The sequence below is a fragment of the Camelus ferus genome, chromosome 12, assembly GCF_009834535.1.
Source record: "Camelus ferus isolate YT-003-E chromosome 12, BCGSAC_Cfer_1.0, whole genome shotgun sequence".
In the NCBI taxonomy this organism is placed as follows: domain Eukaryota; kingdom Metazoa; phylum Chordata; class Mammalia; order Artiodactyla; family Camelidae; genus Camelus; species Camelus ferus.
The window spans coordinates 45,029,614-45,046,057 of record NC_045707.1 but is presented as its reverse complement, the minus strand read 5'-3'; the positions used below and the strand labels follow the sequence as shown (position 1 = coordinate 45,046,057).

General features: G+C 33.5%; 1 protein-coding gene across 1 annotated transcript in view; it reads right to left on the bottom strand.

Annotated features, from left to right (window-relative positions):
* Positions 1–16,444, bottom strand: part of CDK17 (cyclin dependent kinase 17) — an 87,010-nt gene that overhangs the window by 28,243 nt on the left and 42,323 nt on the right. The window contains exons 2-4 of the mRNA XM_032493589.1: positions 9,691–9,837; positions 3,216–3,380; positions 150–283 (exon numbers count right to left, since the gene is read on the bottom strand). Of these exons, the coding sequence (XP_032349480.1) occupies positions 150–283; positions 3,216–3,380; positions 9,691–9,808 (417 nt within the window). The 5' untranslated portion in view covers positions 9,809–9,837. The remainder of the gene's footprint in view (positions 1–149; positions 284–3,215; positions 3,381–9,690; positions 9,838–16,444) is intronic.

Below are 16,444 nucleotides of genomic sequence, written 5' to 3'. Positions count from 1 at the left end.
TTTACTAATGCAAAGAAACAACTTTCTCACAGGTGTCATTTGTCTTCATGAAAATTTTCAAGTATTTTGTTTGATATATATATATATATATATATATATGTGCATATATACGTACTTATACACACAAACACGTATTTTTTAAATGGTACCTCCATTGAGATCCGTCTATGTATACGATTTCTAAGACAAACACCCGTAGGTGACTGGACCTCATCAGACGATGTCCCAGAAGCTTGGTCACTCTCACCATCTGATCCCATTTTTAGATTTTCATGAACAATGTCTATATCAAAAAATGAAACATTATTTATCTTAGAAGAGAAGTATTAAATTCTACTGTATCACATAATTTAGTATCACTACAGGTAAGATGTAGATAGCCAACAAGTAAAAATCATAGAAAAAAAGTCTTTTACATTCTAGGTGCCATAGGTGTTTAATCAAAACAACTTGAATGTCTTAAAACAGTAGTAAGAAATCCTTTTATGCTCTCAGATTATGAAAAGTTACTTTAAAAAACTAAAGTTATTATCCAATAGTTGAACAATAAAATTATACACTGTGAAAATAACTCTTGAGGATTAGTCAGTTCTCTTTTTCCAAATCTGAAAACTGAGACCATGAAAGGTTAAATGACTTTCAAAGGTCACACAGCTGGAAGCAGATCTAAAATAGAAACCTGATCTTTTGTCTTATATTTACTTTAGTACTCTTTTCATTAAATAATGTGCCATTGGGTCTACAGCCAAATAAGCTGGTTCTTTTAAAAAACTGTTTTTAAGCTGCTAATGCAGCTCCCACCCCCCACTGTTAAAAAACAACTCAAAAGTATTCACTGAGTATTTACTTTGTACCACAATTACAAAACAAGTACTGCAACATCTATTGGGGGCCAAAATATATTTCACTTACAATACAAAATGGGTTACGGTACTTAGTAGGTGGCTCAACAAATATTCCAATGAACTAAATATTAACTAAAAATCAAAGAATAGACTAGATAACTGGACCTTTTCTTTCAAAGGAAATGCTATATGAAATATTAACATGTGAAACACATAAGTCTTTTATAACTATAAATTTGAACTTTAAATGAACAGTAGTTGCTTATAAAATATGAGAACTGTTTAAATTAACAAAAAATTGAACTCCAGGATCTCATCAAATCAGTCTTAGAATTCATACATTTCTGTATTTTGTCTTGGAAACACATCATTGAGAAAATTTTTACTCACACTGATAAGCAGCTGCAAATAGTAATGGTTTTTAATAGATCAATATGTAATTTAAGAATATACTTCAATTACACAGAGATTTCTGCAAAAATTTTTATACTTAGATGTGAACAAAAAAATTAACCTGGCAGTAAAAGTCAATGTATTAGGTGACTGATTCCTAATCTGATAGTATCTAACACATCTGAGGCCAAGCATTCTTTTCTGTCACATATTCAAAGTGTTAAAGATAATTTAATCATGCCTTCCATTTCCAGCAAAATCTAAGAATCCTCCTTCCTCAATAAAATGTTGAATAAAATATAATACTTTAAAATGTAGAGCTAAATTTGCATGAGTGTATTCTTAATATCTAGGAAGCAAAGACAAAGAGAACTGAAAGCCCAAAGCTGTTATGCATAAATTGACTCTGTCACTTTCTTGGGAGGGGTTTCTTTCTCTCTTTCTTTTTCTTTTTCTTTTTTTATTGAGTAATAGTCATTTTACAATGTTGTGTCAAATTCCAGTGTAGAGAACAATTTTTCAGTTATACATGATCCTACCTATGGGAGGGGTTTCTGATCTTGGTAAGAAGGTACCTGGGTTTAGCTGCCACACTGGGATAAAAGATGAAGCCTCAGGTGTCCGAACTGCAAATGAGAGCTTCCTATAGAAAGGTACAAGACTCTCAAAGTGCTACATCTTTAGTAAACGGCAGACTTTAAAAAGAAATCTGCTCTATTACACAAGGACTACAAAGGAGCATACTAATCTCAGACCATGAATAAACAGTTGGGTACCATCTGACTCAACCAAGAAACTGCTCATGCCATTAATGGGCAAGTGTAGTTCTGACATGAATACCAGTTAATATTTTCATTTCATTAGTAAGACAAAAGGGAAATAACAAAGGCTTATTTCAAAACTTCACTCATTTGTCCTTGGTATGAGCAACTTCTTTACTAAATTAGGTAATAGTTTTTCAATAACAGAATAACATTTGCTTCTCAAATGACGTACTTTTTGTGTAATTCACAATGTAACAGCTATAGACAGACACAAAACACTTTTAAATTTAATCTGCATTACTAACATTTTCAACATCACTTTCTTAAATTTAGACCAAGGATCAGCATATGTGACCTGTTTTTTGTATGGCCCTGAGCTAAAAATGGTTCTTGGACCTTTAAAGGATTATTTTAAAAAGAATATGCAACAGAGACCACATATGGCCCACAAAACCTAAAAATTTTTTACTATCTCTCAGAAAAAGTTTGCCAATCCCTGGCCTAGACAATCAACAAAACAATAAATTAAGCTCTGATCTGAAGTGTTTTCTCCAGCTTCTGTGAGGTAGATAGTCCCTCCATGGTCAGCCTCAAGCTACCAACATGGCATCACCAAACACATAGTTGAGATATGTATATACCATTACATAATTATTTTGACTATATATACACACAATAGAAATAAATAACCCTCAAAGCATAAGCTATTGCCTTTACCGTTGTAAAGTGTAGTAAAATAACTAGGAAATAATGACTTTTAAGTATTCAGTAACTTTGTTTTTACTTTAGTTTACTTAACTATAAGTTTATATTATTTCAATTTTATTAACGGCTATGTTAAAAAACCAGTTTGCAATTTCTGAAAATTTAACAATTATTTCTCATGAACTAGTGTGAGCCAACTCTCGCTCCCCATTCTCTAGGATTACGCCTATAGGGATAAAGGGTACATACATTTCCCATAGATAAAACCCCGGGCAGATAGAAGCTCATACTCCCAAGTAGTCAGCACTACTGCCTTTCTAGAATCTTCCATCTTTCTGCTATTTCTCTTATTCTCAACTTGATTTTTATCTTACAAGACAAACTAGATAATAAAAGTTGGCTGACTTCCATACAACTAAAACCTAGCTATGGACATGACCTACAGTCAGAATATTAAAAAAAAAAAAAAAAAAGAAAGAAAGAAAGAAAAGAAAACCAGACAAATTACCTAATCTGCTTCCATTTCTGGGCATTGCCATGAAGGAGCCAAGGCTTCCTCCAATAACGCTATGTGGTCTCCGCAATGGGGGCTTCTTGAAGGACCCTGTGTACTGGTGGAGGAAGGAATGCATACTGTGAGAGGTTGGAGGCCTGCCATTCTTCACAATAGGCTCTGTGGTTCACAGTATCCAAAAATCATTCATTCCATTGACAGCCCATGATCCAGGATCACATGAGAAGGATTAAGAAAGCAAAACAAAAAACAAAACAAAAGGTTATAAAAATAGAGATCATTACATTTAACCTCATTTCTTTGGCCATCTATATAAAGTACTAGAATTAAAATAATTTCTTTGAAAAAATACAGAAAATACTTTTAATATTTGGAATTAGTCTATTATCTTAATCATACATTTTTAATAATCAAAATTGGTTTTAATATAAACAAAATTACTAGTATGGTCCACAGGTTTTTGATCCATTTGTTTATTTTAATACATCTCAAGATTATTTCCATAATTCTACATTTGCTGATTGCCTCGTATATGTCTTATGATTAGGCATGCTATAGAATATAAGAGACATGGTCTTGGCCTGAAGGAACTTATATCCCTATTTACTACACATTCAAAGAAGTATGTCAGTTAGTAAATAAAACAGACATACTTACGCACAAATCAATATAGAGGTTCTGAAATTTATCACCCCAAATTTGGGATTTTTTAAGTTTTTTTTAAAATCACAGACCTATAACCAAGCAGACAAATTACAAAAATATAATACTTAGCAGTTATTAAATTATAAATAAAAAATAGTATGTAAAGGGAAGTTCTGTTTTATACTGTTTACAGAAAATCTCATGACTCCTTTCCACCTCCAAAGAAAAGCTCTTATAAACAATAAGGACATGTTGTCTTCTGTGACATTTAGTCTTCTGTATTAGAATTACAGTTTTACTGGTAGTAATCAAGGAATTTTAAAAGGAACTGGACTTCTCTGAGTATCCTCTCCTCTAACATGCAGTCAGCTCTTCTTTTGTAGCTGATAATCAGGAGTAAAGATATCTCCTGATCATGGGATTTCTCTACCTGTAAAGGTTTATCAGATACCAAGAACAAGTTGGCAAGAGGAAGTAGCTTTAAACCACAGAACAAGAAAAAGGCATGGGCTAAGGAAAAATGAGCCAAGAAGGTCTACCTGTGCCTCTACTGATAATGGCTGCCTAGAATGAGAGAGAGGATGGGGCAAAAAGGTCCTCGAGGATCACAGACGGCCTAAGTCATCTAATCTGGGTAGAACAGCAGACTAGAGATAGGGGGAGGTGCCTAGTAATGCAGAACTTGGGTCCAAGTCCCATGGCTTGTTCATGCCTTGGCAATAATTAGCTGTTCAAAGATTTGGAGACCTTAACTTAAGCCTAGTAAAATAAACAATGATTTAATAATGAATGGGGAAAGGGTATCTGATATACATGTACAAATCAGTTACAAACACTTGGGGATATAAGTTAGAACTATAAAAAATATCTTCTCTTCTAGACTATATTTCATATCTGGAATCATAATGAAATATATAAATATTCTGCCTAGAGACATTTTAGTTGTTCAGTAAAGTTATTCTGGGGAATAGTTTTAAAATCCTGGGGGATATTGCTAAAAACACACACAAAAAAACAAAACAAACAAACAAACAAAAAACCACATTCACAATTATTCAGGGGATATTTATTGTGTGCTTACCATTTGACAAGCACTATTCCAGGCCCTAGGCATGTAGAGGTAAACAAAAAAAAGGTACTACTTTTTGAAACTGTAAAATCTACTGGAGAGGAAAACAAAAAGAAACTAACAAATAAGAAAAATACCAGATAATGATAGGAAATATGCAAAAGATTAAAATAGAGAGATGTAACAGAAAATAAATGAGTAATTATTTTACACTGGATATTTTTTTAAAGTTCTCTCTGTAGAGGCATTTTTAACAGAGATATAAATGCAAGAAAGAGCCAGTCATGAGAAGATGGGGGCATGGTGGGTTAGAAGATATTCCAGACAAAGGCAAAGGGCACTGCAAAAGTCAACGTGTAGCAAAGAGTTTAACTTGTTAGAGAAATGGTCCTCAAACTTTTAGCATGTTTCTGAATCATCTTCACAGACTTGTTAAAACATAAGATTTCTGGGCCTCCACCCACAGACTTCCTGATTTAGTAGGTCTGGCATGGAATCCAAAAATTTACATCTCTAACAAATTCCCAGGCGATGCCGACGTTACTGGTTCAGGGATTATACTTTTGAGAAGTATGTGTTAATGTGTTAGAGGGAACAGAAAGGAAAGCAAGTGCAGCTGTAGTAATAATTGTGGGTGGAACAGTGTTATTAAGCAAGGTCAGAGAAGACAGAGAAGACAAGTCAGTTTGTATGTCACCATAAAAGTCTAAATTTTATTGAGACTGGAAGCAGTTATGGTAGCTCTGAAGCAAGTAATATGATTTGATTCACATTTTAAAAATATCACTCTGAGGGGTCAGGGATAGTGGGAGGCAAGGAGATAGGCATCTCTTTGTGGCAGTGGAATAGCTCTACGTGATTGCAGTGTTGGTGACATGAATCTACATATGTGACGAAATGACACAGAACTATACTTACACTTTATTCCAGTGCCAATTTCCCAGGTTTGATTATGTTCTATAATTACAGAAAATGTAACCCAAGGCGGGGGGGGGAGGGGGCTGAGAGAAGGGTACAAGGGACTTCTCTGTACTATCTTTGTAACTTCCTTTGAATCTATTAATTATTAAAAATTAAAAAAAATTTAAAACATCACTCTGGAGAACAGATGATACAAAAACAACAGAAAAGGAGAAGGAGACTACCACAGTACCCTAAGCAACCAATGATGGTGGCCTGGACCAGGATGGAGAGAAGCAGCTAGATATAGGATATATTACACAAAGGCAGAACCAAAAGGCCAGCAGACATAGCTGTGAAGTTACTTTCATACACTCTCCCCACTCCACCCCAGCTTTTAGTGATAACCTATATTAAAAACATTTATCCAACGAAAAATTTTAAACCTTCAGCAGAGCAACTATTAAAAATAAATGAAATACTATATGTGAAAGGACAATAATTAGAATCACGTATCAAGTATACAAATGACTATCTTTAACAGTGAGTTTAAAAAAGTTATTTATGTAGCAAATATGTCAGGAGCTACAATGGCAGAGGAGGGAAGAAAGGGAGAACAGAAAATAAAAGAGTGAAAAGAATCAAGGAAAATTCCTGGATTTTTAGCTTTAAGTGGCTTAGGTTAAGTGAGGGAAGTTGAAATAGAAGCAGATTTGGGGGGAAGGAACTCAAGAGTTCTGGTTTGGTCACATTAAGTTTGAGATCCTTATTAGACATCTATGTGGAGAAGCCAAGTAATCATTTGGGTATCAATCTAAAGATACAGACAAAAACCCTGATTAGAGACAAATGAAATCATAGGACTAGATGAGGTCACCCAAAGAGAGTTTAAAAAAGAATGGGGCCCATAAGAATCACAAAATGTTCTAACATTTCAAGATTATGACAGCAATTAACTGAACAGTTCAACAAAATAATAATACTCCATTTTTAAAAGTAAATGAAACATTTTAAAGCATTATGCTAAGTGAAATAAGTCAGACACAAAAGGACAAACAGTAGTGATTACCAGGGGCTGAGGGGAGGGGACAATGGGGAATTACAGGTGTTTTCTTTTTTTAAATTAATATTCAATCTCAGTTACTTAAAAAACAAAAACAAACTGATGTGCTCAGAATTCTTTTTCTTTGAAGATACTTTAGAAAAAATATTTCTTACACTTCAGTCTGTAAATATTTGTGCAAAAATTTTACTTCATAATTAGGAAAAGCTGTACTGAGTTAAAAGCCCGTATGCTCAAATCAATCAACTTCGCAAACTTTCACCCTATTTATAACATACTAAGTATAAATTCAAGATTCCTCTTATCCTGAGTTCAATCCACTGATCAACTTGCAAACACGCTAGTTTATCTGGAAAGGTACTCTAATGTGAACCATAATTATATTATACATCTATAGCTGAGTTAATAAAGCCTTCATAGTATGATTCAATTATCAAAATGACAGGTATAATAGCTTGAATTCTCTTTGGATGGAGGTAGAATCTATATGAGTGGGAGTGTATGTACATATTCATATAACCAAATGAATTATAATTTTTCCAACATTTTTATAGTATTATCCTCATTCATGTGTACTCTCCCATTTGATTTGTTCTGGAGTATGCACTGAGACCCACCTACCTAAATATAATGCAAGAGTAAGAGGATTTTGCTCATACAAATAACTAAACAAGAGACAGGAGATCAAAAATTGGTTCAAAGGTAGTTTACTAGGGGAAATTATAAACTATATTCTTCTTTCTCCCCAAGTTAGCACTGCCACTATATGGCTGTTAAACAAAGAACACCTGCATCACACACGTGTTATATCGTATGTGAGAAGATGATTTAAAAAGTATAATCTATCTCTTCTCATTCATTAAATCATAATCTGATGAAGACTGCATGTATTACCTATCTTAGGAGCTTTTTTGGCTCCAAGATAAACCCCATAAAGAAAGAATATGTTGGAACTAGCTATCAGACACTGAGAGATGGCCAAAAAGGTACAAAATTTTTGTGAAAGCTGTTAATAAAATCCATGTGCTGTTACACACAGGGAATAAGCAACAGCAGATTATAACTCCGAGACTGCCTATGCTACCAGCAATCTCTGCAACCCAAGAGGAATCAGTGTCTGTAATGGCATCTTCACGTATCGGAAAACTTGAGGAAACTCAATTCAGTGCTACTTGTTCATATTACTATTATAATAAAAGTAAGTTTTAATAAAGTAATATTTTGAAAAAATATTTAACATTTCACTATTCATTATAAATTAAGCATGTTTAAAGACAGTTAATACTAGCATATTCCAGAAAATATGCCATCAATCTAAAATATTAATTAGCTCTCCAAAAAGTATGTACATTTTCTTTGACTCACACTCTTTCTTTTTTTAAAGAAGTTTGTCTTGTTGTCAAATACTCAGTCAAGAATGAGTCCCAGAAACCATCTATCAAGATGTATTCTGCGCTTATTTTACTCCTGAAAATCAATGGCAAATAGCTGGCAAGACTCTTGGATCATAAGAGCAAACATACAGGGCTTAATCAATACCAAGAATTCAAAGCCGATGTGAGAGAGAATTAAGGATTTTGCTCCCGGCAAGAGGAATAAAAAGGAAGACATAAAATCATCTTTGAGATTTGATCAAAATATAAAATATTTTCCTCCTACATATAAGTAAATCATATCCAAATTATTATTTTATTATTTTCTACTGAACCCATCTGTTTCCTCTCCCATAATATGAGCCAGATAACCTTGAGTAGAAGTAATGACCCTTCTGAGGAGAAGAGATAAACTGAAGCTTACATAGGATAAATTACTTACCCAGAGTCATAAAACTAGTAAGTGTTTAAGTATGTTAATGTATCTCAAATTCCAACCCATGATTTTTAACTTAAAGTCCAGAGCCCTTTCCATTATACCTTTCCCTCTCTCTCAACAAGTTCATTTCACATTTCAGCCAGAGTAGCTGAGGGTATTCATGCTCTCATCCATTGCCACAAACCTCTAACAGAAAGAGTTTCAAGGACAGGCAAGGAAGGCCAGAGAATCTTCACATTATGACACACTGGCAGCCATTCCTGTAAGCTCCTTCCTGGTTATTATTATGACATCCCTCGGGCTATTTCAGTTTTGAATATGTAGCCTTGTTCTATAGATTTCATCAGGATTTTGTATTTTAATCCATTTGATTTAACAAGTTCTTTTTATTTTCTATCAACATCTTGTACTACTACCTTACATTGTAAAAGGAACTGTCAAACACGTGAAACATTAGAGAGTACTCAATACTATGGATAGATTTTTTGGCCAATAAAAAAATAAGAAAATAGCATGATTCACTCATGTGATAAACCCTGTCATTTATGTAGATTGTCAATATGCATATATAATATTATGAAACTATGATGAAGCTTCAAACAGGAATTTCACAAACTTACCATGCACTTTGAAGCTGTATTAACTTTGATTATAAGAATAACAAAAAATTTATATGTTAATTTTAAAATAGTTACTTAACAACCAGGATAAGGTATTCTTATTTAAGAACCAATGAAAAATGGAAAGATAAATGGAAAAGAGAAATCATCACGGTTAGAGACCAGGTACAGGTACCACTGTTGAAATAAGGATGGAACATTACAATAATCAAGCAAAAGTTACTGAACTAGGGAATGAGACAGAAATAAACAAAAGAAAACTATTAGGAACTAATCAGGAAAATAAATTTACATTTGATTTATAAAGTAATTAAAGGGAGAAAGTATCTCTCCTCCTGTCCCCACTCCCCGAATATTTACCATTATCCTTGCTGCTGTTTTCTTCAATAGTCATTTGTTCAGCCAATTCAGACAACGATTCATCGATAGTCTGGCTTCCTCGAAGTGTGAGGGATAGCCTTCTCTTAAATTTTTTCATCCTATCTATTGAATGTGACTTGAAAAATCCTGAAAGAATAGAACAGAGTGAATATAAAATTAAGCTTGAATATCTTACAGCTCAAAAATGTCATTCTGAGTTTACTGGGAATCTTCACAATAAGAATAAAATGAGGAATTCTCACTTCCACCAAATATCACACCATTTTGAAAAGTCTGCAGACCATGCACCTGCCTCTTATCCTAGATGACAAATAAGAATAAAATAATAAACTGCAGCAGACATGTTATTACAGAATCAATTCATATAACATAGAAACATCCCATTCTGACCATTTGAAAAGTGGTCAGTCCAAAATGCCTTGTACTATAAATGCAAAAATACAAACTGGATTTTAAAGACCTGGTATTTTAAAAGAAGGTTAAAAAAAAGTTATATATATGATTTTTAAAAATTCTAGACATTTGATTAAGTAAAATGTATTACTAAAATTCTACTAATTAAATATACCTGTAAAATACTTTTAAATTAAGTATGGTGCTCACATTATCCTTCTTTTGGACAATGCCAGTATAGAGTGCCAAGCAAATCTTGGTGGTTTTAAATGAGTACAAAAAAGGTGGAGGGGGGGAGCACATTAAGTCTGAACTTTTCTTCGTACAATGCATTTGAACAATATATTAGGAGACATGTCTATAACTCAGAGTAGCATGCAATGCACTGATATTCCATCAAGAGTAAAGAAAATTCTAGTCTATAAAATAACTTTAACTGTATGTATCTTCTATTCTGCCAGAAATAATAGACTTCTAATTCATATTAGCAAGTGAAACACTTCATAATAAAGCTAAACCTTACTATAAATTTTTCAAATAAAACTACACCTTCAAAAAGGTTCTATTTTTGTATTTCATGTTATAACTGTAACCTTTTAATTAAGTCACAATGATCAGTAAACAGACATTAAAGAATTTCATCAACACTGCTTAGAACATTATTAGAGAAAAATTTCTTGCAACTTAGATTCCTTGACATTTCTAATTATCTTTAAACAGAATTATATGTATCAACTTCTCCCCCATTAAATTGATAACAAAAACACATACAATACTACAATAAAGCATTCTGTGAAGTAAAAATTATTATTTACATTAGCTTTAAAGTTAACTGACATCTTTTATATTGTAAAAAAGCAGTGCTAAATTACTGATTTCCTAAAACCAAAACCTTCAAGAGTTTGGTTAAAATACTTTTTCTAGTTCAGTAAAAAACTTATTTGGGATTATTAGAATCTTTACACTGTCATTTTAATGAATATTTAGATATACTGACAACATGATTTATGGTCAATGCTTAAAGTTTTAGTTTTATATTTAATTCATGCCACTGAAAAAGCTATTTTTTACCTTCAAAGTAAATGTAGTGTAATTTAAAATTAACCCTATAACAAAAACTTCATAATTATTTGTCTTTAATATTTTAAAGACTTAAATACAGAACAATTATAAATGCTCAAATTTCAGCATGTTACTCTTCAAAGGGCTCTTTCCTGACCCTGACCTTTATTCCTTTATCCTACTTTTTTTTTCTCACAGCATTTATCACATGCATACATATATATTCCATGTATATATACCCATTCAAAACATCTGTGTGTATGTATAATGCAAAACAACTTTTATGCCTTTTCAGTTGTCAAAAAGACCTCTAGCTTTTTGTCATAGCTAATCAAAATTTAAAAAGTAAGAAGGCAAGAAATGATACTCAGAATGGCTTCATATATGTCCCCTAACCTCTCACGCTCTCTTCTCTCTCTCTCTCTCTATTATATACACACAGCTGAAAATGTTCAAAAATCAGTTCCCAACTACAAGTCCTTAAAAGAAACATGTAATGTGTTATCCTACTTTATCATCTGGGGTGAAATTTGATCTGGGACTGCCTGGTGTACAATGAAGATTTTTTCATTTTTTTTTTTTTATCCTGAAAATGTAATTGCAGGTATACCTTCTTTCACTGCACTCTGCTTTACTGCACTTCACAGATAATGTGTTTTTTACACTAATGGGAAGGTTTGCAGCAACCCTGCAAGTCTGTTGGTGCCATTTTTCCAACAGCATTTGCTGACTTTGTGTCTCTGCATCACATTTTAGTAATTCTCACAATATTTCAAGCTTTTTCATTATTGTTGTATTTGTTGTGGTGATCTGTGATCAGTGATCTTGATGTTACTATTGTAATTGTTTTGGGGCACCATAAACCTCGCCCACCTAAGACAGGAAACTTCATCAATAAATGTTATGTGTGGTCTGACTGCTCCACCCCCTCAGCAGTTCTCCCATCTCTCTTCCTCTCCTGAGGCTCTCTATTTCAAGACACAATAATATTGAAGCGAATTCTTTACTTGGTTTGTCAATGTGGTCTGGAGAGAACAGACTGACTGAGGGAGTAACTTCCAAGTGTGCAAGTGAAAAGAAGAGTTTCACACACATCTCTCATTTTAAATCAAAAGCTAGAAATGAGTAAGCTTAGTGAGGAAGGCAAGTTGAAAACTAAGACAGGCCAAAAGCTAGGTCTCTTGCAACAGAGTTAGTCAAGTTGGGAATGCAAAGGAAAAATTCAAGGAAATTACAAGTGCTACTCCAGTTAACACCCGAATGATAAGAAAGGGAAACAGCCTTAACTGCTGATATGGAGAAAGTTTTAGTGGGCTGGATGGAAGATCAAACCAGCCACAACATTCCCTTAAACTAAAGTCCAATCCAGAGCAAGGTCATAACTCTCTTCAACTCTATGAAGGCTGAGAGATGAGAAAGCTGCAGAAAAGTCTGAAGCTAGCAGAGGTTGGTTCATGAGGTTTAAGGAAAGAATCTATTTTCATAACATAAAAGTGCAAGGTAAAGAAGCAAGTGATGATGTAGAAGCTGCAGCAAGTTATCCAGAAGACGTTAAATAATTAATGAAGGTGGCTACACTAAACAACAAATTTCAACGTAGATGAGTCTTCTTTCGGAAGAAGATGCCATCTAGGACTTTCATACCTAAAGAGAATAAGTCAATGCCTGGCTTCAAAGTTTCAAAGAACAAGCCGACTCTCTTGTTTGGGCCTAAAGCAGCTGGTGACTTTAACTTGAAGCCAATGTTTATTTACCATTCCAAAATTCCTACGGCCTTTAGAATTATGCTAAATGTACTCTGCCTGTGCTCTGTAAAAGAAACAACAAAGCCTGGATGACAGCACATCTGTTTCCAACATGGTTTACTGAGTATTTTAAGCCCACTGTTGAGACCTACTGCTCAGAGAAAAAAAAAAATTCCTTTCAAAATATTACTGCTCATTGACAATGCAAGAGCTCTGATGGAAATGTACAATGAGATTAATCCTGTTTTCATGCCTGCTAAGACAACATCCATTCTGGAGCCTATGGACCAAGGAGCAATTTTGATTTTCAAATCTTATTATTCAAGAAATACATTTCATAAGGCTATAGCTGCCATACACAGTGGTTCCTTTGATGGATCTAGACAAAATAAACTAAAAACCTTCAGGAAAGGATTCACCATTCTAGATGTCATTAAGAACATTCATGATTCATGGGAAAAGTTAAAACATTAACAGGAGGTTTGGCAGAAGTTGATTCCAATCCTCATGGATGTCTCTGAGGGGTCCAAGACCTCAGTGGAGGAAAGAATTGCAGATATGGTAGAAATAGTGAGAGAACTAGAATCAGAAGTGGAGCCTGAAGATGTGACTGAATTGCTGCAATCTCACGCTAAAACTTTAACAGTTTTAGTGGAGGAGTTGTTTCTTACAGATGAGCAAAAAAAAGGGGGGGGGATTTCTTGAGATAGAAGATACTCCTGCTGAAGATGCTGCAAAGACTGTTGAAATGACAACAAATGATTTAGAATATTGCATAAACTTAATTGGTAGTACAGGAGAAGAGTTTGAGAGGACTGAGCCCAATTTTGAAAGAAGTTCTCCTATGGGTAAAAAATGCTATCAAACAGCATTGTATTCTACAGAGAAATCATTAATGAAAGGAAGAAGCAACTGATGTGGCAAACTTGTTGTGTTATTTTAAGAAACTGCCATGGCCATCTCAACCTTCAGCAACCACTACCCTGATCAGTCAGCAGCCATCAACATCCGGGCAAGATCCTCCACCAGCAAAAGTATTACAATTCGTTGAAGGCTCAGATGATGGTCAGCATTGTCTAGCAATAAAGTATTTTTTAACTAAGGTGTACACAATGCTTTTCAAAACAATGCTATTGCACACTTAATAGACTACAGTATAGTGTAAACATAAGTTTTATATACACTGGCGAATAAAAAAATTCCTATGGCTCACTTTATTGCAGTGATCTGGAACCAAATCAGCAGTATCTCTGAGGTATGTGCATATTCTATTCACTTACAGAATATAAATAATCAATCAGGAATGTCAACTGAGATTTGCCCTAGGAATTGGCAACACGTCTTTCTTTCTTTTTTTTTTTTTTTAAAGACAACAGCTATAAAGCTATAAAAACTAAACTCACAAACTAGATTCTCTACTATGACTATTTATCTATAAAAATGGTGTCATTCTGTGGCCCTTTTGGTGCTTCCAATAAAAACTTCTATAGACACCAATTTATCGTATAATCTAAATTTCTCTTAATTAAAAGACTTATGTGAGTGGCATTTCTCTACTTATGTGTCTGAAATGGTCTTAAAACAATCTTAATAACAACTGAAGGAAAAGCTGAGAAAAAGCCTAAGATTGCTTTTAAGACACCTAAATGACCTTTCTTTAGGTAAAGAACCAAAGTTTACATGCAGAACAAATTAAGCATTTTACAGTTTGAATTAAAATCCAAGACTGAAATGGCCAACTAGTACTTTCCCACTTAACCGTGTTGTTAGTCTTTCCAAAATATCACATAGAGTAATGTAACTTCACAAAAAAGATTTTTCTTTATAATATTTTCTGCAGTGACTATAGCTTAAATCTTCTGTAAATGAGATAAACACATTGAGTGGTCTGTAAGCAAATTTTCTAATATTTTTTCCTCAATTTAAATCATGATAAACATATAACACTTTCTAGGACACTTAAGCTAATCAAACTAAGAAGTAACATTTAAAAGTTAAGTTTATTCACTAGAGACACAAACTTCTTATTTGCATAAAACACAAAGTTACTATACAAAAGACAGACAGAGCATCAAAATAAATTTCAATCATGCTTATAGGTGTTTTTACCAAACATTTAAATACCTTAATCCTTTATATATTCAAATCTGAGACCAATTCTTTTCCTTTGAAAGTATTAGTCAAACACACAAATGAGAAAAAAAGACACATACCAAGATTGTCCTCTATTCATAAATAAACATTAGAAAGATAATACAAGACTACTATGGCACCTGAGATGTAAAATGTCATAGTAGAAAGATGTTAAATCAACTGCCCTAGATTTGCTGAAAGAGCTTAAGGAAACCAAGAGCAAAGAACTAAAGAAAACAAGGAAAACAATGTATGGGGGGAAAAAAGAATATCAATAAAGAGAATGATATTATAAAGGAACCAAAGAAAATTTTTAGAGCTAAAAAGTACAATAACTGAAATAAAAAATTCACAAGAGATTTAAGCAGGCAAAAGAAAAGATCAGTGAACTTGAAGATAAGAAAGTCAAAATTATCCAGTCTGAGGAACATCGAGAAAAAAGAATGGAATTCTAGGAATTAGTTCCCCTAGGCCAAAAAAATTTTTTTTGAAAAAGAACAATTACAAAAAATCAAGTTAAGCGTAAAACTGGGCAATAATGAAGGAACTGAGGGAAAAGAAACAAAGAAGGCATATAGAAAAAAATAGCTAAATGGAATAAACAAGTCCTTCCTTATCAATAATTACATTAAATGTAAATAAGATTCAACTCTTCAATGGAAAGGCAGAGATTGGCAGAATGGATTAAAAACATATGCTCCATCAAGAGACTTAAAAGACATATTACTAAATGAAAGGAGCCAGTCTGAAAAGTTTACAAACTGTATGATTCCAACTAAATGACATTCTGGAAAAGGCACAGCTACAGAAACAATAAAAAGATCGTGGTTTCCAGGGGTTTGGGGAGAGGGAGGGAGGGATGAACAGATGGAGCACAAGGGATTTTTAGGGCAATGAAGTTATTCTGTGTGCTATTATAGTGGTGGCTACATGTCATTATGCATTTGTCAAAGCCCACAGAATGTACAACATCAAGAGTGAACCCTAATGTAAACTATGGAATTTGGTTGATAATAATGTGTCCATGTTTGCTCATCAATTGTACCAAATATGCCACAGTGATGAGGGATGTTGAGGGTAGGGGAGTATATATGTGTGAGTGGGGAGGGCTATGTGGGAACTCTATTTTCTGCTCAATTCTGCTGTAAACCTGCAACTGCTCAAAAAAAAAAAAATAAAGTCTATTTAAAAAAAAATATGCTCCATCTATATGTGTTTACAAGAGACTTATTTTAGATACAAAGACACAAAGAGATTGAAAGTAAAAGGATAAAGGTATTCCATGCAAATAGTAACCAGAAGAGAGCTGAAATGACTATATTTTTTTGTCAGAAAAATAGAATAAATTGGTGAAAAAAAGGTTAGGAGAGACAAAGAGGGACATTATACAATGATAAAGA